The 26191-nt window shown below is 38.7% G+C and overlaps 1 protein-coding gene, 1 long non-coding RNA gene and 1 other non-coding gene across 5 annotated transcripts in view; 2 read left to right on the forward strand and 1 right to left on the reverse strand.

Annotated features, from left to right (window-relative positions):
* The first annotated feature begins 356 nt into the window (after window positions 1-356).
* On the forward strand, window positions 357-3681 carry LOC116572095. Its single transcript, XR_004278123.1, has 2 exons — window positions 357-538; window positions 3258-3681. It is a non-coding gene; the product is annotated as an uncharacterized LOC116572095 (long non-coding RNA).
* Window positions 3682-10879: 7198 nt separating this feature from the next.
* The window catches only part of TXNL1 (thioredoxin like 1), a 35188-nt gene continuing 19876 nt past the window's right edge, over window positions 10880-26191 (forward strand). The window contains exons 1-3 of one of the 3 annotated variants that reach the window (XM_032310821.1): window positions 10880-11236; window positions 22596-22692; window positions 24597-24770. In XM_032310821.1, the coding sequence (XP_032166712.1) occupies window positions 11139-11236; window positions 22596-22692; window positions 24597-24770 (369 nt within the window). In that variant the 5' untranslated portion in view covers window positions 10880-11138. The remainder of the gene's footprint in view (window positions 11237-22595; window positions 22693-24596; window positions 24771-26191) is intronic. The other 2 variants (XM_032310823.1, XM_032310822.1) reach the window with 2 other exon arrangements.
* On the reverse strand, window positions 13961-14065 carry LOC116572547. Its single transcript, XR_004278401.1, has one exon. It is a non-coding gene; the product is annotated as a U6 spliceosomal RNA (small nuclear RNA).

Here is a 26191-nt window from a genome sequence, read left to right on the forward strand (position 1 = left end):
AAATTAAGACTATATCTTCAGGGGTGCCTGGGTGGCTCAGTCGTGATCTTCAGCTCAGGTCATGATCCCAGGGTTCTGGGATCAAGCCCCACATTGGGATCCCTGCTCTGTGGGAAGCCTGATTCACCCTCTCCCACTCCCCCTGTTCCTCTCTTGCTGTCTCTCTCTCTGTCAAATAAATAAATAAAATCTTAAAAAAAAAAAGACTTGTATCTTCAGTAAGTTGATCCTGAGTATATTTTTTGAGTAAATTATTTATTTATTCCTGTCATCTGGAGGGATTATACAAAAATCTTAAAAGATTTATGCAACTGAAAAGTTCAGTTCAACACATATTTATTGAACTTTAACAGAAAGCAAAGCCAAGCAAACAAGAAAGCAGGCTCTGCTTCCCACCAAGGCTCACAAAATGAGGAATTCTCCAAACATTGGAAGGCGTTGGGCTGCTAAAATGAATGGCAAATTTCCCCCAAGACCTATGGCTACCACACAGCACAGTACAAGAAATAAGGAGCACATAAAGAGTCGTGGAGAAGAGGTGAGTTACTTGTAGGCTGAGATGAGGAAGGTTAACCACATGAGATTTCATGAAGAGCTACGAAAATAAGTAGGATTTGGAACAGGAAGAACTAGGAAAGCAACACAATTTTGTTGCTAGTTTTGAAATGTATACAAGTGTGTGTATACATATAACACATGAAACATAAAACATGAATATAGACACATATATAATGAAAAGAAAGTTAATTAAAAGTGAAACACAGGGGACATAAAACAAATGTAAAGGGAAACTGTGGTATTAAGACTTAGTTATGGGACGCCTGTGTGACTCAGTCAATTAAGCATCTGCCTTCAGCTTTGTCATGATCCCTGGGTCCTGGGATGGAGCCCTATATCAGGCTCTCTGCTTAGCAGGGAGTCTGCTTCTTCCTCTCCCTCTGCCCCTCCCCCTTACTCATGCATGAGTGCTCTCGCTCGCTCTCTCTAACAAATAAATAATATCTTAAAAAAAAAAAGTCTTAGTTATTTCTATCCCATAAAGGATTGCCCTTCAATGGCAGTCTTTGCCCTGGAACTCTCCCTGATTGATACGGTCTTTCTCAGATTGGGCCTAAACCTACTAATAAAAAAATAACATGGGGAAAATAGAATAAGATCAGATAAGAAAAGGCCTTGAATTCCCTTAGAAGCTTCCTATTCCAAAGGAAGTGAAAAGCCACCGAAGACTTTTGACCAATATATAGAGTGGTGGTTTTGCTTATAACATTATATTTGTTCTTGGGCGCCTGGGTGGCTCAGTGGGTTGGGGCCGCTGCCTTCGGCTCAGGTCATGATCTCAGGGTCCTGGGATCGAGTCCCGCATCGGGCTCTCTGCTCTGCAGGGAGCCTGCTTCCCTCTCTCTCTCTCTCCGCCTGCCTCTCCATCTACTTGTGATCTCTCTCTGTCAAATAAATAAAATCTTTTTAAAAACCCACAACATTATATTTGTTCTTATTGTCATATAACAAATTACCATGAGTTGAGTGTCTTCAAACAATGCACATCTAGTGCCTCGCAGTTTCCATAGGAAAGCAGTTCAGGCACAGCTTAACGGGGTCCTCTGCTTGTGATGACACCAGGTGACAACTGAGATGTCAGTCAGACTGTAATCTCATATGGAGGTTCAATTAGGGAAGAATCTAAATCTGATTCCTGGCCTTGTGGACAAATGACTAAGGACCCTCACGTTCTACAGGCCAACTACAGTTCCTTGTCACTAGAGCCTTAACAAAGGCCTTTCACGTGGCACCCTGTGTCTTCAAAGCCAGCAAAGAACACCTCTCTAGAGGTGCAAGAAAGATGGAGTTATATAGTTATAGCTATAGATAGAGATAGATAAATCTATAGATAGTAACCTAATGAAGGGAGTGACAGCCCATCACCGTTTGCCATATTCCACTGGTTAGAAGCAAATGACAGGTTTCACATGCACTCAAGGAGAGAAGACTGGACAAAGTGTGGCTCACTGGGCTATCCCTGGAAGGTGTGTCAGCCACAAAAAATCAGTCCAGCAGGAAAGCATCATGTACACCAAGTGGAAAAGATGAAGAGGTACCGAGGCAAAGAAGAAGTTGTCATCGTTGCTTTCACCAAAAATGTATAGTTGTTACCAGAAAAGAGCCATAAACAGAACCCATGGGAGTAAGGGTCAAAAATTTCAACATGCTATGTTTTAATGATATGGGCAATAAAAAAAACCCTTTAAGTATTACCCGGTCTTGAGAATTTAGTAACAATTACCCTACAACACACCAATACTTCTGCACCTTCTAAGTTCCAAGTTAGTTCTCCAAAAAGCAACGAGATTTCTGGCTGGTGGTCTAACTGGCTTCACTGTTACTCTCATTTCCAGATTGTTTCATGTGTGCTGTTATTATTTTCCTATAGACTGTAAATCTGTGATTTGGTATTCCTCACAGGGCCTAATACTGCTAATTCTGTTCCCTCCTTAGTGGACTCATCTGCCTAGAAGTCATGTCATGCTTGGGGGCTTCATATTAGTACTAGAGTCATCACCCTTTCTCATGTTGCAGCTGAGAAGTTTAGTTAGTGTTCTTTGCATGGTTTTGTGTAATTATAACTCTTTAAGAGCTTCCCTTTGTACTTTCTCATATGACATGAAAGTCACATGACATGAAAGTCAACTGGTGAGGCTTCTCCTTTTTTCCTACCTCATGACTTCTTCCAAACCAAATGATTTCTTCTAAGTAACAGGATATCTTTTTTCTAGAAATACCTCTATTTGCTCCATATGTACACCTTCTAGGAAAGAGTGAAGGCGTTAAAGTAGGGAATACTTGAACTCTTCACAAATAAGCCTTTGGGGGCGCCTCATCAAGCTACCAAGATCAACAAGGGGGAAATTAGGATAGTAAAGAAGGATGTGAGAGCTGCCTGGGTAGTGTAGTCGGTTGAACAGCTAACTCTTGATTTTAGCTCAAGGTGTGATCTCAGGGTCCTGGGACTGAGTCCCACATTGGGCTCTGTGCTCAGCAGAGTCTCTAGAAACCCTTGCTCCCTCTCATTCCGTGCCTCCCCCTGTTCTTTCTCTCTATCTCTTAAATAAATAAATAAATAAATAAATAAAATCTTAAAAAAAAAAAAAGAAAAAAAGAAAGGTGTGATGAGTAACTAGTAGCCTTGTTGCAGGCTGTAGCAACAATGATTGTACTTTGTCCTCCTAATCTCTCTCTTCTCTCTCCTCTCCAGATGATAGGACCCCCACAGCCCAGGGAGAGTTGTTCTTCAATCCTGTGCTGAGAAGAGGACCCAGGTGTCACAAAGTGGGCCATGGAAGACACAAAGATGCACTGCCCAGATTTTTCTTCTAGGAAAAACCACTTCCCATCTCCATGGAGAGGATTTGCTTACTGTTCTGTTACAAGCTTCTTCCGGGTCTCCTTAGCTTTCCAGCTGGGATTACCTATTCTTGAGGCAGCCCTGGCAGATATCCGAGCACAGCAAAGTTAGTCATGAGCGCACTCTTCTTGGGGAGTCCTCAGTGAGTGGCTGGCAAGAAAGTGCCCCCTTCTTCTCCCTCTTCTCCTACTTCTGCCTCTGCTATTTCTGTTGCTGATGAACTTTTCTGTCCATTTGAATAATTTCAAATAAAAATTTAGAAAAAAGAAATAAAGAAAAAATTTTTAAAGATTTTATTTATTTATTTGACAGACAGAGACCACAAGTAGGTAGAGAGGCAAGCGGTGGGGGGGTGGGGAAGCAGGCTCCCTCCCTAGCAGAAAGCTCAATGTGGGGTTCGATCCCAAGATCCTGGGATCATGACTAGAGTCGAAGGCAGAGGCTTTAACCCACTGAGCCACCCAGGTGCCCCAATAAAGAAATTTTAATAAAAATGAGGAGACAGGGGCGCCTAAATGGCTCAGTCAGTAAGGGTCTGCCTTTGGCTCAGGTCATGGTCCCAGAGTCCCAGGGATCAAGCCCTGCCTCAGGCTCTCCACTCAGCAGGGAGTCTGCTTCTTCTTCTGCCCCTCACCTCCTCTTTCTCTTTCTCAGATAAATAAAATCTTCAAAAAAAAGGATGTGAGACAGATATCAACCAATGCAATGTAAATGCCTTATTTTGATATTTATTCAAATAAGTCATAAAATAAATTAGTAGAAAATGGAGAATTTTAGCATTACATTGTTATTTGATGATATTAAGGTAGCATTGTTAACATTTTAGGTGTGATAATGGTATTTTGGTTATGAAGATGATTTTTAAAGGAATCCTTATGTTCTAGACATGCAGGCTAAAATAACACAGATGAAATTATATGATGCCTGGCATTAATTCCATAATAACCTGGGTTGGGGGGGGGGGCAGTGGCTATGAGTAATTTAACCTGATTCTACTTTCATGAAATAGCACTTTTACTTGTCCTAAATATAATTTGGCAAGGTGGAAAACATAATTTATTCAGCATCCAGTGGTATTGGGTGCTATGCTGAACTGGGCATTCAGGTAGTGCCAAAACCTGGTTCTATGGTCAAATTTCTCAGAGCCTGGCAGGGAGACAGATACATCTACCATGAGTGCAATGCTGTGTTGAGAAGTGGTGTGTTTTCGTACTTTCTACCAGTTATGTCTGATCCTCCTGATTTTTTTCTGATCCAATATTCTGAATTTTGGTGGGATAGATTCTTTTTTAACATTGTGTAAATAATCACTTCCTTACTGGGTGGAAGCTAACATACATTTTATTTTTATTGAATGTCTGCTGTGCCTGGCCCTCAGAGGTACCGAGGAATGGGCTAACTGATGATGTTGTGTATGCTTGGTGTATGTGTTTGCTCAAGGGCATGTCTGAGAGGGTGCTTTGGATACAGCAAAAGTCTTTATTGGGAGGCATTTCTTCTCTACCTGTACATCCTAGTCAGACAGTATCTACTACACCACTATAAGCAAAAAAACAAAAAACAAAACAAAAAAAAACCCTCTCTTTACAAGTGGTTAAGCGAAAACATAGTTATGTGTAGGCATGTGTAGTTTTTCAGCTTTAAAGAGTTAACTCTAGGGGTGCCTGGGTGACTCAGTGGGTTAAGGCCTCTGCCTTCGGCTCAGGTCATGATCTCAGGGTCCTGGGATCGAGCCCCGCATCGGGCTCTCTGCTCGGTGGGGAGCCTGCTTCCTCCTCTCTCTCACCCTGCCTCTCTGCCTACTTGTGATCTCTGTCAAATAATTAAATAAAATCTTTAAAAAAAAAGGGTTATATGGATTTTTATCTCAGAGTCTTTCTATCTGGCCTTCTTAGCAGCAACTCTAGGCAGTTTAATGACTTCTAAACCTCAGATATAAATTTCAGAATAAAAAAAACTATTTTACATTTCTGGGAAACACCCAAAACTGACTCAGAATTGCTAGCAACTTTCTTCAGTATGTTCTAGGAAGATGAGATTTATGATGGTGATGGGTCACTCCACGATTGCCTAGAAAACTCTCTCTTCCAAGACATTGCCTAGCAATGGAAACTAAAGAATATAGTGTTAGTGGGACAAATGGTCTGTCTGGGGACTTGAGAGAATTATTTAAAGAAGCATTTGATATTCAAGGAGAAATCATACCCCTTCGATTGAAAGACACTGCGCCACCTAGGGACAGCCATGGGAAATGACATTCAATTTTCAAATTCAACAGCCCACACCTAGAAGGAAAAGGTTTGGAAATTATGAAGCAGGATGTCGTTTCTAATTAATATTTATATTACATAAATTATGTATTTCCCTCAAGACTTTAAGAATAAAACAAAGCTTATCTAAAATTATTTTTAAAAGAAATTATTCAGTTGATTAAAGATTAAACTGATATAAAATGTTTTCTACTTCTTCAGGAATAAGGTAACAGTAAGCTATTAAGCCGAAGTTGTTTTTTAAAGATTTATTTATTTGTTTGAGACAGAGAGAGTAATTCAGAATGAGGAGGGAGAGGGACAGAGGAGGAGACAGAAGGAGGGAAGCGGACTCCTCCCTGAGCCCAGAGCCCAGAGCCCAGAGCCCAGAGCCCAGAGCCCAGAGCCCTGTGCAGGGCTCCATCTCACAACTCTGAGATCATGACCTGAACAGAAACTAAGAGTCAGATGCTTAACCGACTGAGCCACCCAAGTGGCCCAAGCAGAAGTTATTTTTCTGTAGAATTTTGGGATAATTATGATTGTGATAAGCTAATGTAGGGATTTCATATGGTTTATGGAATTTATCAATAAATCTGTATTCTTGGGCTTCTGCAACTACAAATTCAGTTATATAAAGAGGTATGTTATATCTCTGAGGGATTTATGAGGACTTTTTTTGTAGAATAAAAGTTCTATCTACATTATATTCTTGCTGTTGCTCTTCAAAAAACCAGAAACTGGCATTTCCTCCAATTTTTACAAGAGGACTACATTTTTTTTAATCTTTTTTTTTTTTTAAAGATTTTATTTATTCATTTGACACAGAGAGATCACCAGTAGGCAGAGAGGCAGGCAGAGAGAGAGAGAGGAGGAAGCAGGCTCCCCGCGGAGCAGAGAACCCAATGCGGGACTCAATCCCAGGACCCTGAGATCATGACCCGAGCCGAAGGCAGCGGCCCAACCCACTGAGCCACCCAGGTGCCCAAGAGGACTACATTTAAAGAAAAACTTACGTTAGAGATTTTATGGTTATCGCATACTGCTTCCCTAACAAAAGCTAAAATATATACAAAACTGGAAAACTGTGCCTTTCTTTACTATCGTGAGAATACTTCTAAGTGATTAGAATCAAATTGGTTCAAAAATGTAGATGCTGAATCAAATAAACCTAAAAGCTGAAACTATAAAGCTTTTAATGAAAATGAGGGAAAATCTTTACGGAAGGGAGAAAGGAAGAAGTAAATCCCCTGGGGAGAAATGGCAGATGGGCCCATAGGCAGCTTTGAACAAAGGGTCCCAATCCGTAAGGTCGTCACATAAAGCAGAAAGGGCTAGATTTCAAGATAGCATGTAGAAAGAGACAGTGCTCCTAGACATCTACACTCTAAAGTCCAACTCCCACTCTAAATCCAGAAATTTGGTACAATTTCTGAAGCAGGCAGAGAGGAGGTAAAGTTGTTTTTGTTCTAGTTGGATACAGGAGGAGGGTGAGGGTTCAGAGTCAACATGAAACTGAGTTATACAACAAAGTAATATTTCTTGTACCCCTGCAGGTTTTGGACAGAGAGTCATACTTATTATGCTTCCTAGTCATTCATTTATTAAACCAGTATTTATTTTGTACCTACCGTGGGCAAAGGGCTATGAGAGAGATAAATCCAAGGATGATGTATCTCTAGCATTTCTATTTGTAAAGTCAGCCAAGTGAACCCATGACAGCTACAAGTCATGATAGAAAGCCTGCCTCTAGTGACTGGCTGAGCCTGATAAAAATGGGCGAGTCTAAAGCACACTATATTCTTGGCAAGTTGAGGAAAGTCAGAACTCATTTCCGTGAATGAAGAAACTTATGCATTTCTTTCTTATTTTTATCCAGGCCTGAATATTAGAACACGTTCCTTCATATAGTTTTCTCTGCTCATTCCAGCTGGAAATGTTCTCTTCTTTTTCTCAACCACTATGGTACGTTATCTGTAGTTCTACCATGGCACTTACCACGTTTTGCCTTGTATTATTGGCTTTTGTAGTAGTGTCTTATCTGCCTTTTGACGTCCTTGGAAGAAAGGTGTTTCAAAGCATTATCACAATATCTTGTACATATTTAAATTCTATGTGATCGTAGAATCAAATAATGGATCTCAAAATACGGACTCCTTGCATCAGCTACTCTGGATGCCTGTTAAAATTCACTTTCCTGGGCCATGCACCAGCACTCCTGAATCAGAATTTCTGGGTGTGACACTGGAAACCCCCATTTTAATGAGCTCACTGAAATTCCAGATCTATGGATTTCAAGATGGAACAGTTACAGTAAGATGGGGCATGACGAATAGGTTTTATCCTGATTGCTGACTCTGGTTGTGGGTGGGGCTGAATGGAATTCTGAGGCTGAAGCTAAATAAACCCTGGGAAACTACGTCCTCTAAGGGTGATGCCCGCCAAGAGAGGGATGGGGTGGAGGGAGTTTATGTGCTGGTCATCTCAGGAACTGAGAAAGTATATCATCCTTTTAAAAATAATCATGAGTCATCCTTGTAGAAGTTTAATGGCAAGTGCTTTCTAAAAATTTCATGGAAATTCCAGTAAATGGGTTTTTTTTTTTTTAAAGATTTATTTATTTATTTATTTGACAGAGAGGGAGAGAGAGATCACAAGTAGACAGAGAGGCAGGCAGAGAGAGAGAGGAAGGGAAGCAGGCTCCCCGCTGAGCAGAGAGCCCGACGCGGGGCTCGATCCCAGGACCCTGAGATCATGACCCAAGCCGAAGGCAGCAGCTTAACCCACTGAGCCACCCAGGCGCCCTGAAATGGGGTTTTAATACACATTAAGAAAAAATAACATTTTGGGGAAAATTTCATCCATCAAAGGCTCATTTTCCTTAATGATCTCAAACATTACCTAAATTTCACAGGAGACCAATTAACTGTGAATATCATTTTGTTTTCAAGTTACTACTAATAGGGTAAGGCAGAAACTTGGGCCTTCTTTGTAGAATTTTTTGTAGCACTTTTTCCCCCAGCTGCACCTTCTTTCTTCTTATTATTATATATACTATTTATAATTATAGAAAAGATTTGTAAAATATAGAGGAAAAAACACTCAGCAAATCATCACCTCAATAACATTTGCTAAAAGTGTCTATGCAATATATAAAGTCTGTTTCAGTATAATGTTGGGTGCAATAGTGAGGGCTAAGCAGCTGTACAATTGCATAACTGAGTAAGTTACCTACTTTCTGCAACTTTAGCCTACTCCTTTTTCTTTTGTTCCAGACTCAACCTTCCTACTGTCTGCTATCCTCCTTACCTAGATGTTCTACTGGCATCTTAATTCAGTACAGAGAGCCCCAGGATTGATATATCCCCACTATCCTAGACTCCTTCCTCTGTCATTGCTCTACATTGGTCCAATTGGTCACCAAATCCTGTGATTTGTAGGTGCTAATTGTTTCTCAAGGATATCATGTCCTCTTCATTTCCATTTCAGCTGTTCCCATAACTCACTTCCTGGATTCCTACAGTAACCTAAATTTGTCTCACTGCCTTCCATCCTCCTGCTACCTCAGTAGACACTTTTTTGTAATTAAAAAAAAAAAATGCCCTGCAGTGATTACTCCTTTGCATTCACGTTAAAATACAAATTTCTTAGCTAGTCCTGATCAGACGTCTACCTTCCTCTTCAGCTTCATCACCCCAGCTAAATCCAAAAGCAAATCACTTGTCATAGTCTGACATTTAAAAGAACACACTAGTGTTAGACTGTTATGCCCCGATAATGGGTCCATGATTAAAAAAACGAGACTGATATAAAGCGAAGGTCAAGCAAAGGTTTATTTTGCGCCAAGCAGCAAGAATCAAACTGACCCACCAGGGCCACGCCTCTTACAGAGAGGGCGACCTTTCTCTGTTTCACAGGCCAGCTTTTAAGGGAAAGGCCATACGACCAGGCCTGGCAACACACAGGTGACCAATGAGATTGTAACACACAGAGAAAGCTGCACAGTGATGCTAGGTGACCAACTGAGTTACAATTTATTCTAGCAGCCATTTCAACTAGCCTATCACACCTTGGTTAGAATTAGCGCCCAAAAGGCTCCCAAAGGGCAGGGGCCCATACTCCTTGGTAGCTAGGGAGACAGTATGCAACCCCACACTGATCGGATGGCTCCACCTGGCCTGACCCACCCTTGTATCTGGGCTTTGTTACCAGGAGCTGGTTTCCCCCGACTTATTTTTAAGTAAATCCCCTAGGGGAAAGGGAGCAGGGGATAGTTTAAGGGTTAAACAATGTTATTGTTTTAACCTTGATGGAAGCCTCTTGCTAAATAGGTCCTTACAAGACTACCTCAACTCGAATAATGATTTGACTTGTTACTATGTCAAAGTGAAGCTATCCATGAAATAGAACCTACTTCACAGGGTTGTTGTGAGGATTAAATGAATAGACACAAAGAGCCCGTATCTTGTCTAGCGTACAGTTTGTTAGCTATTCTTATCATCATCATTAGCAGCAGCAGCCATTTCAAACCACGAATCGGTACTGCTGGTTCTTCTGCCTCTAATACTCCTGTCACCTCTCACCATCTGGCTCTCTTCTATCAACAATCAGCTCACGGGCCACAATTTCTAGCAAGTTTACCCTGCCCCATCCTCCTGTCTCATCTGTCCCCACCGTTTCCTTTGCAAACATGTTATTCTATTGCTGGTTTCTATCACTAGACTGTGTTTCCAGGGGGAAGGATGGTGCTTTCATTTTTTTTTCAGGCACAACTTAAAGACAGGTGCTGCTATCTTGAGGACGAGCGCAGAGAGCACCCTTGCATCATGAGATCCGTAAATCAATAGATCTAAAGTCTCTTTTTATCTAGTGTGGCGATCCGCCCCAAATATGAGACAAAGTACTTCTTCTAGCCCTTCCAGGGAGAGGGGTTAAAACATTAGCCACGAACCTCGGGGGGAAAAGCGAGTTTCCCCACCTTTCCCCCCGCCTCCCCACCCCAGGATACTCGATAGAAGACGCAGGTCTTGGAACCGCGGAGGCACACGGGAACTTCTGCATCTCACTCCAAGTCTAAGCTCGCGACCCGCTGCTCTCCCGCGCCTGCGCCGCTCCCGCCGGCGTCGGGTTCCGCAGCGGAGGGTGGAGCCAGGGGTCGCGTTTTAGGATTGGGCGGTGGGAGCCAAAACGGACGACGCGGAAATGACGCCATCGTGCGCAAGCGCCGGCGTCCCGGTCGCGCGGTGGCTCCTGGGTGCCGCACGCCTTCCCTTTCCTCGCCTCTCCCCTCCCCTCCCCCCTCCCGTCCCCACCCCCTCGGCCGCTCCGCTCCCTGGCGTGACTCGGCACTGAGAGTCCCGGAGAAGGCGCCGCGGTCGTCACCTCCTGCGTTCAGGCCTCGGCCTCTCTGAGCCTCTCCCCTTCCTCTCCCGGGTCTTCTCCTTCAGTTTTGAAGCCGGTGGCGTCGCGGCCGCCCTGCCGGGCTAAGAATGGTGGGAGTGAAGCCGGTCGGGAGCGACCCAGATTTCCAGCCGGAGCTGAGCGGCGCGGGCTCCAGACTCGCCGTGGTCAAGTTCACCATGCGAGGGTGAGGTCGGGCGCGAGCCCTGTGGGCCCTGTGTGTCCGTCCCTGCTTTCCCTTCACTTGTTCCGGGTCCCGACTCCCTTGCGGTCTCCTGCTCGGGAATGTCCGGCGCTGGCCGCAGCCCCAGGCGCTGCCGGGTTAGGCCGCAGCTCTTGGGTGTGAGTCCCGGTTTGTGCACAGGGGAGTCTCTGGAGGGCACGGAGGCCTGGCCCTCCGCGTTCCATAGTCCAGGAGATCGCCTCCCGTCCCTTCTGCATCCTCGGACGGGCTCTGGACTTGGGGATGGCCCCCTTCTAGCCTGTGGTAGTCTTCTTACAGCGGCCCCTGCTTTCGCCTGCCCCGTTCGTTTCGGGGAGCCAGCTGTCACTTGCATTTTAGAAATCCTAAAATCTTAATTTACCCAACACTTTGGCTTGCTTCACCACCTGCATTTCTGTAAAACCTTTAAAAGATTCAGTTGGGTCTATCCAACTAATCCACGTAGTGCTTAGGCCCGAGGCTCATTTAATGCATTTTAAATTAATGTTGAGTCCGGGTGCTTTTTAATTTTCTTAATGGTTTTGTTACTCGTTTGGTTAGTAACTTGGTAACTCAGGCTCCCTTATGTGCGGCTACTTCTGATCACGGAAATTAGAATGAGTATATAGGAAATCTAGATACCCAGACAGCTGGGTTTGGCCAAATTGACATCATTTTTGACTTGATGGCTTAAGAGGACAGGGATCTTGAAAGATGCTTAACTGGGTTGGGTAAATCTCAACGTAATATATTGGTCGCAGAGCTCGTGGATTTTCTATTTTGAGCCTGCAGTGTACCTGTGTCAGAGTGACATGTTGGAACTAGCCCTTCGAAACCAAGATTTCAGCGACTGTGTTTATTTATTGACCTTCGCTTGTGTATGTCAGTGCCTTCTAACTTAGAAGGATTAAAGGTCTCCATTAAAAAAATTTTTTTTTAATTTTTTGTCTTTTTAATTAACATATAGTGTATTATCAGCCCCAGGGGTCTGTGAATCGCCAGGTTTACACATGTCACAGCACTCACCATAGCACATACCTTCCCCAGTGTCCATAACCCAACCCCCTGCCCCCCAACCCTCAGTTTGTTTTGTGAGATTAAGAGTCTCTCATGGTTTGTCTCCCTCCGGATCCCATTTTGTTCCATTTACTCTTTTCCTACCCCTCAAACCCCTCCAGCATTGCCTCTCAGCTTCCTCTTATCAGGGAGATCATATAATGGTCTTTCTCTGATTGACTTATTTCACTCAGCGTAATATCCTCCAGTTCCGTCCACATCATCGCAAATGGCAAGATTTTATTTCTTTTGATGGCTGCATAGTATTCCATTTTATATATACACACACACCACATCTTCTTTATCCATTCAACTGTTGATGGACATCTAGGTTCTTTCCACAGTTGGGCTGTTGTGGACATTGCTGCTATAAATATTCGGGTGCATGCGCCCCTTTGGATCACTACGTTTGTATTAAAGATCTCCATTTGATTTATCTTGACCCCCTCCCCCGAGTTACTTACAATTAAACCTGGAGAAATCTACTACAGGTATCACTATTTAAGTAACACATTTAGTTGTCCAGGTAACTTTATAAATATTAGGCAGTATTTTGAATCAGGGTGAAAAATGATTCATGGCTATTGAATATGATTCAGTAAATGTTGAATGTTTAAGTAGTGGCATTAGGATTAGATAGTTTTAGGCATGGGGGGGATACAGATAGAGATGAAAACAATTAAGGACTTATTCCTACACCAATCTCTCTTATGCAGAATTGAAAACGGACAGTACATTGGATTTTCTAGGGTGGCATAGAGTACCAATTTGACATGTGGACTTTCATATTTACTAAGTTGAAGAAGATAAAAATTTCATCATGAGGACATGTCTGAAAGTAATGTCAAATTCTATAAATGTGTCTTCCCAGCTTTAGCAGTTTTGTAATGCCTATATTTTTAATATGGAGGGATACCCATACATTTATTAGGTACCTAGGCCAAAATTGGAAAGGGGAAGAGATGATTTTAACAGTAAATCTCATTTTTAATTCACTTTTCTAGTTCTAGCATATAGGAGTGTGTAGACTTTCATCCCCCAATAAAACACTCTCTTTTTCCCTTTACCATAGCAGAACAGATGACAAACAGTGATCAAAAATTTATTAATTGAAATGAGAGAAGTGGGGAAACTTTGCTGTTAAGGCAACACTTCCATTAACAGTGAGGCAACATTTACTCATAAACAATTACAGGCATTGATTGGTGAAGCACTGTGTTATTTACTTTTAAAAAGGTATTTTGATGCAATGAAAATTTATTTTTTTTTGGCAAATGAATTTAGAGAACTTTCAAGTTCAAAAGTATATTTATAGCTAACTTTTATAAATCTGATAAGGTTATATTTGCTTTAAAGTTCTTTAACATTTTGGCCACTGAGGTAACTGGGCATCAGTATTATACCCTCAAACAACTGTATCCAGTAGGTCATGTAGGAAACCTTTTAGATCAAAGTTAATGTCCCATTTTAGGCCAAGAATATAGTTTTCTCCAACAGCTATTTCTTTTCCAACCCGACTTTAAGCCTTATTCCTTTTTCTCCACTTCAATGTTATATCTAACCTATCAATTTTAATATAATGTTATGCAGGTTGTCACTGTTCTGTTTAAAAATCTTTGTGGCTCTCCAGTATTTTCAGAGTTTTGTTTTGTTTTCAAGATGGAATGTTTCACGAATTAGCATGTTATCCTTGCACAGTGGCTGTACTAATCTCTGTATCATTCCAGTTTTAGTAATAAAATATTTCATTAATAAAATAAAACTGCTACCAGAGTGAGCACTTAGGTTTTTAATTGTAGTGAAATATATGTAACATGAAATTTACCATGTTAGCCATTTCTAAATGTATAAAGTACATTCACAATATTGTACCAACATCACCACTATTTCTTAGAGTTTTTTCATGATCTCAGATAAAAGCGTTAACCAGTAAGTATCCATTAAGCGAAAACTCCCACTCCTGGTAACTTCTTTTTGTCATTATGAATTTGCCTATTCTTGGTACCTCATGTAAGTGAAATTAAATATATTTGTCATTTGGTTTCTGATTTATTTCACTTAGCATAATGTTTTCAAGGTTCATCCACGTTGCAGCATGTTTCAGAATTTCCTTTTTCAACTTAAATAATATTTCACTGTATGTATACACCATATATTGCTTATTCATCTGTTGATGGACATTAGGTTGTTTCCACCCTTTGGCTGTTGTAATACTGCCATCAGCATTGGTATGCAAGGATTTCTTTGAGTGACTGTTTTCAGTTCTTTTCAGTATATTTTCAGTATATACCTGGGAGTGGAATGTGGTTGCACCATTTTGCATTCCCACCCCAGCAGTGCAGGAGAGTTCTGATTTTCCACATACCTGCCAACCCTTTTTATATTTTAATGGTCATCCTAAATGGGTGTGAAGTGGTCTGGTGGTTTTGGTTTTCATTTCCTTAATGACTAGTGTGTTGGACATATTTTCTTGTGCTTAATATCTTCCGTGGAGAAATATCTGTTCAAGTCCTTTACTCATTTTGAATGACTTTGGTTTTTTATTACTGAATTGTAGGAGTTCTTTATATATTTTGGGTATTCCTTACCTGATATATGATTTATAAATATTTTCTCCTATTGGTTGCCTTTCACTTTCTTGATAGTGTCCTTTGATGTACAAGTCTTTAAATTTTAGTGATGTCCAGGTGATCTTTTGTTGCTTGTGCTTTTAGTGTCATATCCCAGAAATCGTTGTCAAATCCAGTGTCATGAAGATTTAACCCCTATGTTTTCATTAAATTATTTTGTAATTTTAGTTTTCAAGTTTAGGACTTTTACTCATTTTGAGTTAATTTTTGTATATGGTGTAAAGGTCCACCTTGAATCTTCTGTATGTTGATACCCAGTTTTCCCAGCACTGTCTGTTTGTTGAAGAAACTGTCTTTTCCCCCAGGAATGGTCTTGGCCTCCTTCTCCAATATATATATATATTTTTTTCTTAACAATTAAAACAGTCAACATTTGTGTTTTATCTACTCTTGTAAGAGACCTATTTAAACATTTATATTGACTTATTCAATCCTCAAAGTAATCTTTGAAATGATCCCCATTTTAAAAATGATGGTAAGTCCAGATTAAATAACTTAAGGTCCCAATGCTGAATGCAGTTTGGATTGTAAAGTGCTGTTCTTGTTTTTTCCAGCCTAAGTAGAAAGGAAATGCAGGTTCATCTCTATATTGCACAGCGCCTGATATTTTTAAATATATTTTGCCTTGAATTATTTAGTTACAGCTGCTTGCAAACTAATCCTATGATTTAGGACAGTTCCTTTCACTCTATTCTTTTCCCTAACTGTAAAATAGGAATAGTAATATGTAACATAGCAGTATTGTTTAGAGAATGAAATTATATATGTGAATTACATACTGCGGTAACATGTTTTTGTAACCGTTATTTCCAAACTGTTACTTGTTTAGATATACTCAGATACATTCAGTGATTATAAGCTGAGCCAGTTTTGTTATCACTGTTGGGTAAGCCCCAATGCTAAAAAAATATATTTCTTCTTCGTAAAACTTAGTATGATTTTTAAAAATTGAAATATACTTGGCATACAATAGTTTATTAGTTTCAGGGTATAAGAAGTACAGTTACCACCTTTTACCATATACAGTTATTAAGTATTACTGACCATATTCCATATGCTGTACTTTCCAGCCCCATGACTTTTTTTTTTTTTAAAGATTTTATTTATTTGTCAGAGAGAGAGAGAGAGCAAGCGAGAGCGAGCACAGGCAGACAGAGTGGAAGGCAGAGGCAGAGGGAGAAGCAGGCTCCCCGCTGAGCAAGGAGCCCGATGTGGGACTCGATCCCAGGACGCTGGGATCATGACCTGAGCCAAAGGCAGCTGTTTAACCAACTGAGCCACCCAGGCGTCCCCCCATGACTTTTTTAAAACTGAAAGTTCGTCTCTTGATCCCTTCACCAATCCCCTCCTCACCACCACTAGTTTGTTTTCTGAGATTATGAGTCTGTTTCTGTTTTTTTCATTTGTGTGTTTGTTTATATCCCACATGTAGGAGAAATTATATTGAGTATGAATGATTTTGATACTGAATTTATGAATGTATCATTTTTACCATATTCAGTTTTGTTAAAACAGGTCCTAGTTTGTATTTGGTTAGGTGTTACTGTTACCATCTGGGAAGAATGTTAGTGTATGTTAGGATGTTGGGTTCTAATGGCTATGGTAGCTGGTTTAAATAATATATATGTGTGTGAAAAGAGTATGTGCTGCATTATTGCTGCAGACTGAATTACAGAGATAGCAAGTTCAGTAGTCTAGGCACCAGGCAGATAATGAGAGAGGTGGGTAGCTTTAAGATAGCTAGTGCATGGCAAGGCCTCAGAGAACATAGAGAATTTTTCTTAAAAGTATACTTTTTTATTGAACTATAATATGCATGCAAAAATGTACACCAATCGTTTGTGAATACTTTGAGAAGTTTTAACCAACCTGTAGATCAAGAATTTGCCTCCCTCTTCCCCTGCTATGCTTTCTTCTGATACTAGAATTCTAATACCACAGATTAGTTTTGCCTGGATTTGAACTTCACAAAATAGAATCTGTCTGAATTATTTAAGAGAGCATATAGTTTTAATCTTGACAGTTAATTTAGAAATAACAAAAGGCAGTATATAGGCCACTGTTATGAGGTTTTGGGAATAGCTATCAGGAGTTGGGTTTTGTGATCAAATTCTAGTACTGTACCTCATTGTTCTTGACTTTGGAATGAGTTGTAGGGCTTAAATGAATTTAAGGGTTTTGTAAATTGTATAGCATCTGGTAAATGCTCAGTGAACGCTAGCCATTTTGTGTTATTAATTGGACCAGTTATGATTATGCCTGCCCTAATTGAAATAAAATAATGTAGACATTACCTACCTTAAAGTTATAGCCTACAGAAAAATAGACTTTTAAAATATCTCTTCAGAAAGCACGTACATTTTCCTTACCATTTATCAGCAATGTGTTTACATATGTTACTGCTCAAGGCAGGGCACTGACTGCTTTAGCAAATAAAGAGCGGCAAGTTCATGAAGTAGAATGTGTTTATATTATGACGGTAAACAAAAATCTTACTTATGAAACTAATTTGGTGCTTTCAAAGAAAGCTGATCTTGAATTGGATTAGGAATTAAATGTTCTGTTGTGGCCCTGCCATTGACTAGAGCGTCTGATCCTGGGCATGTCCTTTAACTTGCCTGGTCTTCAGTTCTTACCTATCCAATAATTGTGTTAGGTTAGATTAGTTTTAATGTTTTAGTTTTGTGGGTTTTGTTCTTTATGTATTGCAGAAAGCTAGAGAGTTGTGTGCTGTGTTCTTTTTCTCAGAAAGCATAAGTCAGAGTCCTTATATATGCATTTCACATATTAGATTTAATAGCTAACCTTTCTGTCAAAGAGAGGTTCAGAGGTAGAAAAAGAACTTTTTCTTCACTTTCTTTTTTAAACCTCTGGACTAGATGATCTCTGGTCATATTTACAAGTTCAGAGGCTCTGTGATGATGTATTATTTGAGGGTTGAGTGTCAAGGATTGCACAAGAGAAGAAAGTATGATCATGAAATTCAGTTGTGTTTGGGGCATAATATTTTAAATATTATTTATTTGAGGAGTGGGGGAGGGGCAGAGGGCGGGGGAGAGAGTCTCAAGCAGACTTTGCACTGAGCATGGAGACTGACCTAGGGCTCAATCTGATAACCCTGAGATTATGACCTCAGCCAAAAACAAGAGTCAGACACTCAACTGACTATACCACCCAGGTGTCCTTGGGGCATAATATTTTAGCTATGAGAAAGGTGCTAGAGAATCCAGTTCCTTCTCATTTTATGTGGAGCAATCAAGTGACTTGTTCAGGAGCTTAGCTAATAATGGAAATTTAAGTTTATTCTTAAAGCTAATGTTAAGCAGGCAAACATCTTAAAATAACTAACCAGTTTCATTTGAGTGATTATAGTGTGAAAGTATGCCGTTCTGCTTTTGTGTTCCAGGGCTTATTTTGATTTTTGACTACAGTTACAACCTGTGATGGCTAACTGAAATTAAACAGAGGATCTAGATAAGGTTAAAGTTTGAAAGGGAACAGTTGTCTTAGGACAGTTATTTTAGATACAAGAATTTCTTTTTTTCTTAACACTTGTTAGCTCATACATGCCTGGTGAGCATGATGTCAGTATAGTGTGGAAGTTCTGTTGGTTCGTATTCTATTTTTCCTAGGCAGTGAGGAACAGAAATGGAAATAGAACCTTTAGCAGGAAGAAGAACCCTCAGCCATACAGGCAAGCTCTCTTCCACGTTTATTTATTTATTTTTAAAAATATTTTATTTATTTATTTGACAGATCACAAGTAGGCAGAGAGGCAGGCAGAGAGAGAGGAGGAAGCAGGCTCCCTGCTGAGCAGGGATCCTGATGTGGGGCTTGACCCCAGGACCCTGGGATCATGACCTGAGCCAAAGGCAGAGGCTTTAACCAGCTGAGCCACCCAGGCACCCCTCTTCCACGTTTATTTTAAGAGAGTTATTACAGTTTAACAGAAGCACTTGTACCCAACACTTGTTCCCAAGAGGACTTCATTGTCAGTGTTGCGCTTCCTCCCACAGCCCCATGGCCTGGAGCTCTGCTTCCACCTGCATTGTCATAGCACCTGAAATGCACACATCCGTTGTTACTCTTTTAAAATATTCCCTGAGGTAGCCTCTAGGTTTGAGCCACCTGCCCAACTGTCAAAGTGTTTCCTGAGTACTTTACTCCTTTTTTTTAGGGATATTTTTACAAAGTTACATCGATTTAAATGGTTTGCCTCAGTCCAATTTTCCCATAAGTCTTATTTTGAATGCATGCTTTTGCGTAATGGAGATTTTTTTTCCAGGAATGAGTGTATTGTAGTGTAGCATAGATAGCTCTGTTTCATTTGGGACACCCGTTTAAATGCAGTTAGTGTTTAATTCTCCAGTCTCGAGTTATTTAATATTTTAAAATAAAGGTACCTGTTCATCCTAAAAAAAAAAAAAAGATACAGAATTATGAATAATTTAAAGTCTCCCCTAAACTCTCTTCCTTTTCCAGTCCTACCTTGCAGAAGTAATTAACTGATTATTGTGTGACACACCTAATGTGTATATATATACACATCTTTGTAAACAGTACAGATTTACAGATTATCCTTATCCCCTGGTATGTATGTGTCATACCATATTAAACTATTTTTCTCTTGATTGCCATTTAGATTGTTTCTAATTTTTTTATCATAGTAAACATTGCATTGAACTTTGTTATACATATTGCGAAAATGAGTTAACCTTAAGGTAGTATGGATGTATAGAAATGAGATTGTTGAATCTTGGGTTGTGTTCATTTAAAATGGACAAATCATAATTAATGGCCCTTAAGAAAGGATCTAACAGTTGGTACTCCCATCTGTAATGTTTAAGACTTACTGATAAGGAAAAGTATTTTAACAAACATAGGTTTAGTGACTGTAAATGTTTTTTTCTTTATAATTTGGTCTCCGGACTTATTTGAGGAGAAGATCCAAAAATCTACTTTCAGAAGTACCAAGCTTAATATTAAAGCACTTAATTGCTTATTTTGTTAGCTCTTGTGGTATGAGGTTTAAGGATGGCATGGGATGAATATACTGATTAAAATTTGAAGACTGGAGGGCGCCTGGGTGGCTCCGTGGGTTGAAGCCTCTGCCTTCAGCTCAGGTCATGATCCCAGGGTCCTGGGATCTAGCCCCACATTGGGCTCTCTGCTCAGCAGGGAGCCTGTTTCCTTCTCTCTCACTCTGCCTGCTTCTCTGCCTATTTCTGATCTGTCTGTCAAATAAATAAATAAAATCTTAAAAAAAAAAATTTGAAGACTGGAGAGATAATCACAGCTTGGGGATGAACCTTAGTGAGTTTGAACATTTTGTGATTCAGAATTTGCTTTTCCTTGTGCTCCTGTCTGCTGTTGCTAAGGTTTTTGTCTAAATTTTTATTGAGATACAACATAATGCACAATTATAAATGTATGGCTTAGTTAATTTTTGTAAACTGAACACACATGCCCATGTAATCAGCTTCTGGACAGACAGAGCATAACTAGCCTTTTGATATCTCCCATGACCCTGTCCTGTCTTTAACTCTCAGAAAGATAACCTTTGTCCTTATTTATAGTACCATTGATTTGTTTTGTCTGTATTTGAACTGTGTATAAATGGAATCATATGATGCACCACTTTTCTCAGTATTATTTGTGAATTAATCTGTGGTTTTGCATGACATTATAGTATTCCACAGTATGAGTAGCTGCAATTAATTTCCTCATTCTGTGTTGATAGAAATTTAAGTAGTCTCCACTTTTGGTTATTAGAAATATTACTACTATCAATATTTTTTTCAAATGCCCTAAGGCAAACATATGTAGATGTTTCTGTTGTTTCTATACTTTAGACATGCATATGAGGTAGGCATAGGTCGTTGTTTAGCAGATACTGACAGTTTCTTTTCTTTACCCCTAAAGTGGTTATGCCCCTAAAGTTTGCATAGTCATGAAACAGTTCAGTTGCTCCATATTCTTGGTAATGCTCTATTATACTTTTTTTTTGTTTTAGCTATATCGGTGGAGGTTTTAATTTGCATTTCCCAAGCTTCCCTAGTGACAGATGAAGTCAGATATCTTTTCATATTTATTGACTGTTAGGATAACCTCATTTGTCATGTACTGGTTTAAGAGTTTACCCAGTTTCCTTTTGGGTGTCAGTCTTGTTCTTACTGATTTGTATGAATTCTTTACATATTAGCAGTATAAGCCTTTCGATATGTTTCACAGATTTTTTTTTTAACCACTCTGTGGGGTCTTTTCACTCTCTAAATGGTATCTCGATGAACACAAGGTCTTGATATCTTCCCATTTATCAAGTATATTCCAATATATCAATTATTCCCTTTTTTCCTTTTTTTTTTTTTTAAAGATATTATTTATTTATTTGACAGATATCGCAAGTAGGCAAAGAGGCAGGCAGAGAGAGAGGGGGAAACAGGCTCCCTGCTGACGCAGGGCTTGATTCCAGGACCCTGAGATCATGACCTGAACTGAAGGCAGAGGCTTTAACCCACTGAGCCATCCAGGCACCCCTGTTTTTTGTGTTTTAAGAAGTCACTCCAGGGCGCCTGGGTGGCTCAGTGGGTTAAGCCGCTGCCTTCGGCTCAGGTCATGATCTCAGGGTCCTGGGATCGAGTCCCGCGTCGGGCTCTCTGCTCAGCGGGGAGCCTGTTTCCTCCTCTCTCTCTCTCTGCCTGTCTCTCTACCTACTTGTGATCTCTCTCTGTCAAATAAATAAATAAAATCTTAAAAAAAAAAAAAAAAAAAAAAAGAAGTCACTCCAGAGTTTTGAAAATATCCTTTGTATTTTTTTCTTAAAACTGTTATTGTTTTACCTTTCATATTTAGATCTGTCATCCATTACTATGACAAGAACAATTCCATCTGGAATTGGTTTTGTATATGGTGTGAGGTATGGGGGCCAAGATTCATTTATCTTCCCATGTGAGTATCCTCTTGACACAGCACTGCTTATTGAAAAGACCATCCTTTCCCCGCTGCAGTGCTCTGTCAAATGTTTGATAAATAGGTACTCTGTGTAGGATTGGTTTGTTTCTGGACCTGTTCTTTTACATTGGTCAGTTTGTTTATTCTTTTACTGATACTGTACACTCTTAATTTACAAAGCTTTGTGATTGTTCTTATTATTCAGTAATGCAATTTTCTCAGCTTTGAACCTCAGAATGGCTTGGGTTATCTTTGGTATTTCCCTATAAATTTTAGAATTTAAACTTGTTAACTTGGGCAATAAAACTTACTGGGATTTTCCATTGATTCTAAGGGTCAAATTTAGGAGAATTGACAGGTTGACACTGTTGAGTTTTCCAGTTTATAAGCATAGTATATTCCTCCTTTTATTTATTTCCATCTTTAATTTTGTTCTCAGTGAGAAAACAGAAGACTTAACATTATTAGACTTTAAAACTTAGTATAAATCTGTAGTCATTAAGACAGTGTGGTATTGATGCAAGTATATCTAAATAATCTCGTGGAAGAGACTAGAAAGACCAAAGCTAAGATGATGAGATTTTGTTTAATTTCATATTTTAACAAATTCTTCAGAGTATAAATTAGTACAGTTTTTTGTGGGGTTTTTGTTTTGTTTTGTTTTTCTTTTTGTTTTTTATCAAGCATGTTTTTTACCTTTCTCACAGGTGTGGACCATGTTTAAGGATTGCCCCGGCATTCAGTTCTATGAGTAATAAGTATCCACAGGCAGTGTTCTTGGAAGTTGATGTACATCAGTGTCAGGTAAGAGAAAGGAGTCCTTTAAAAAAAATTTTTCATTGGTTTGAAATTCAACATTGTTATCATCCTTTGTTTCTCTCTTTATGCACATAGTACTTCTTTGAAGATGGGGAAATGTTATATGGACATGAATTATAAATGTTATTGTGGCTGCTTTAGTTAAAAAGGGTAGTTCAGTATTAATTGCTTCTGTATTAATTGTTAATATCTTTCTGACATAAAACTAATAAGCTATTGAACTAAATCAGTCCCCTGGAAGTCCTTTTTTTTTTTTACATTTTTTGTTTATCTTTTGCAAATTGAGAGTAGTATCTTTTATTGCTGAGGCATTGTTTGATTTGAAAGCCATGGCAGAGAATTTGTGATTGTAGTTAGAATTGGATTGATCGGGTTAGTTTGTAATCATAGCTTCAAAGCTGCATACTCAGCAGAAACCTGAAAGTGTTAATTACTGTCCATTGAGCCGCAGTGTTGTTGGGAGATTGCCCTGATTACTTAGTCTGAATGGCTCTGTGACAGTTCTATGTTTGCATATGTGGAAGTAGGGAGGAATTAATGGGAAAAAATTTTCAAGGTTCCTTCCAACACTGAAAATGTTGTTTTTGGTTCTTACTAAGGAATAGCTGTGTGGATCCCTTTTGGTGAGGTTTTGTCTTTGATACATTTCTGAGTGTGAAAAGAATTTGTAAATGTTACAATAGTTTGTAGTAAGTAGTTTGGGTTTGGTTTAAATCCTGTAATATTGCTTAGTACTTCTGTTGCATACTACTGGACTCCCATTACTGGCCCTTATTTCAGTATTCACTGTCTCTCTGGAGCTCTGTTCTGGAGTTTTATTTCCAGTATGATAGCCACTAGCAGCATGTGGTTACTACACACTTGAAATGTGGCAAATCGAAATTGAGAAGTGCTATAAGTGTAAAATACACATAGGATTTTGAAGGCTTAGTATGAAAAAAATGTAAAATATGTCACTTTTTTTTACGGTGTGTTGACAATGCAATTATTGGATTTACTAAAATATATTATTAAAATTGATTTCATTTGTTTCTCTGTACTTTTTTATATTGGCTGCTTAAAATGCTGGGATACTGGCAATTTAAAATCACATGTATGGCCCACATTTATGTCTTATATATTTTTTGGACAATACTGTTCTAAAATGTCAATCATGTTGTCTTTTTTAAAAAATTTTTTGAGGTTTAGAGACGGCATCTCTATGTAAACTTTATGCTTTTTTTTTCTTTAAACAATGTAGTGATATCTCTTCATAGTATTTGAATATGCAAGGTGACATATTTGCTTTACTATTTTCTTTACACTTATGAAAAGTTTAAGTCATGAGTCAGTGGTTAATTAGCTCATTTCCACTCAGTACTTAGTTTTATAATATAGTGGAGTTGGAACAGAATTGTAAAAGGTAGTTGTTGCAGTGTATTTGATGGGAGGTCAGAAGCCATTTCTATGAGTAGAGTTGAGTAAAGTTACTTCATTTTCATGGAGAGATGGGCTACTGTTGTTCAGATCTGATTTTTTCCTAGTAGCATTGACATGTCAATACCCTTTTGGGCTTCTCCATTTAAGAAACAGCATGTACTTGTGAAAACTCTGCCTGGTGGTATAAAACATAATTTCTGTATTGGAAGCTAATTGTTCTACTAGGGGGTTAAGTGTTTAACACTAAAATTGATAAAAATGCATGTTGTTCTTCATTGGGAATTTGAAGGTAATGTAGTTGTGCCCTCAGTAGTAGGTCTGTTTTTTCTTAAATAACAATTGGGAATAAATTATTTTATGTGGTTTTGTTCATGCTTGGATATTTAACTTCTATAGAGATGTAGAATGAATATTCAGCGTGATTTAAGGTAAATTTTAATCATTAACAGTATCTAACTTGCCAATTCTAGGGAACAGCTGCCACCAACAATATATCAGCAACACCTACATTTCTGTTTTTTCGAAACAAAGTGAGAATTGATCAGTATCAAGGAGCAGATGCTGTTGGATTAGAAGAAAAAATCAAGCAGCACTTAGAAAATGACCCTGGAAGCAATGAGGACACAGATATTCCAAAAGGCTATGTAGGTAGACTTAAAAGTGAAATCATGATACATCTCTTCTCATTATTTGGTTAAAATGATATTGACTGTTATCTTTTGCTAGTTAAGAATACTTTCAAATAAGATCTTTAAAAGTAATTTCATTAGCTGACTATTGGGTATTGCTTCTCTTGTATGCATTATAATCTTAAGCCCTCATGAAAAACAATTTTTCTTAAATAATTCTTTTCGCTACTTGTTTTCTTTTTTAAACCTACTTTCTGAATTGTCTTAAGAGCCAGTTTTAAACATTTAATCATTTTTAATGTGTATATTTTTATATATACATTTAATTTTCATTTTATTACATATAATATATGATTTATTTATACATAATTTAAAAATTATACATACATATATTTTTTCCCAAAAATGTGAAGAAATGTGCGTTGGAAAAATTTTTCAGGTTTTGACAATTGAGTAAAATGACATGTAAATTTTAATGTGTGATCTTTATATGCTGGACTCCTTTTCCTGCCGCTTCTTTTAGCTTTTCTCTCCTTTTTAATGTATCCCTTCTTTTATGGCACCTCTTTCTTTCTGCTAAAAAAAAAAAAAAAAAAAAACCTATTTAATTTGTTTTCGGCTCATATGTGACTTTGCTATTGGATATGTTTTTCTGAGTTTTGAGAGTAAGTTATTATTCAACTAAAAACTTGAAGACTTAGGAACTTAAAAGTGTTTGAAAATTGCATAATACAAATGGTTATAATTCAGCATCTATATCATAAGAGCTATTCAGGAAGGACCAAAATTCAGAAGTAATTCATGGTAACTGACTCATTTATACAAATTGGTTAATCCTGTATACTAAAATATATATTTGTATATATCTTTCCTAATTTTTCTTGTTATAAAGTTCATTGTAGTTACAGATAAAAAATGAACTTTTTAAAAATAGTGATTACCTCTAGTTAAAGCTGATGTATGAAAGAATGTGTATCAAGTACAGTAAAGCAGATCGATGTCATGGACTACACGTTCTTTACGTAAAGTTCCTTAAATTCCTGCTGAATAAGGAGACTCCTACTCCAGTCAGATACATATGAGAAAGTCTTTTTGTGTGTGGGGGACTGAGGGTTGTGTCTTCAAAAAGTGTGTTTAACATGTTGTACTGGCATTAATTGAGGGAGACAGTTAATGTCTATTTAAAATAGAACTGTTATGTAATAATTTGGAATTGTAATATGCAGTTAGAAAGTATGAGCGTGCTGTATAAGTCAGGTTTGTGACACCTTTTGGAAAATTTTGGAAATTATTTGACTTGTAAACTGTTGTGTTTATATCTTTGTATTTTTTTTCCCCTGTATTTACTAAGGGTTTTTGCATGAAAAGGTCTTAGGAGCTCAACAGTCTAGTTTAGCTAGAGGGATACTTCTTTACACATCAGCTAAGTGTGATTA

Source organism: Mustela erminea, chromosome 13 (genome assembly GCF_009829155.1).
Source record: "Mustela erminea isolate mMusErm1 chromosome 13, mMusErm1.Pri, whole genome shotgun sequence".
Lineage (NCBI taxonomy): Eukaryota > Metazoa > Chordata > Mammalia > Carnivora > Mustelidae > Mustela > Mustela erminea.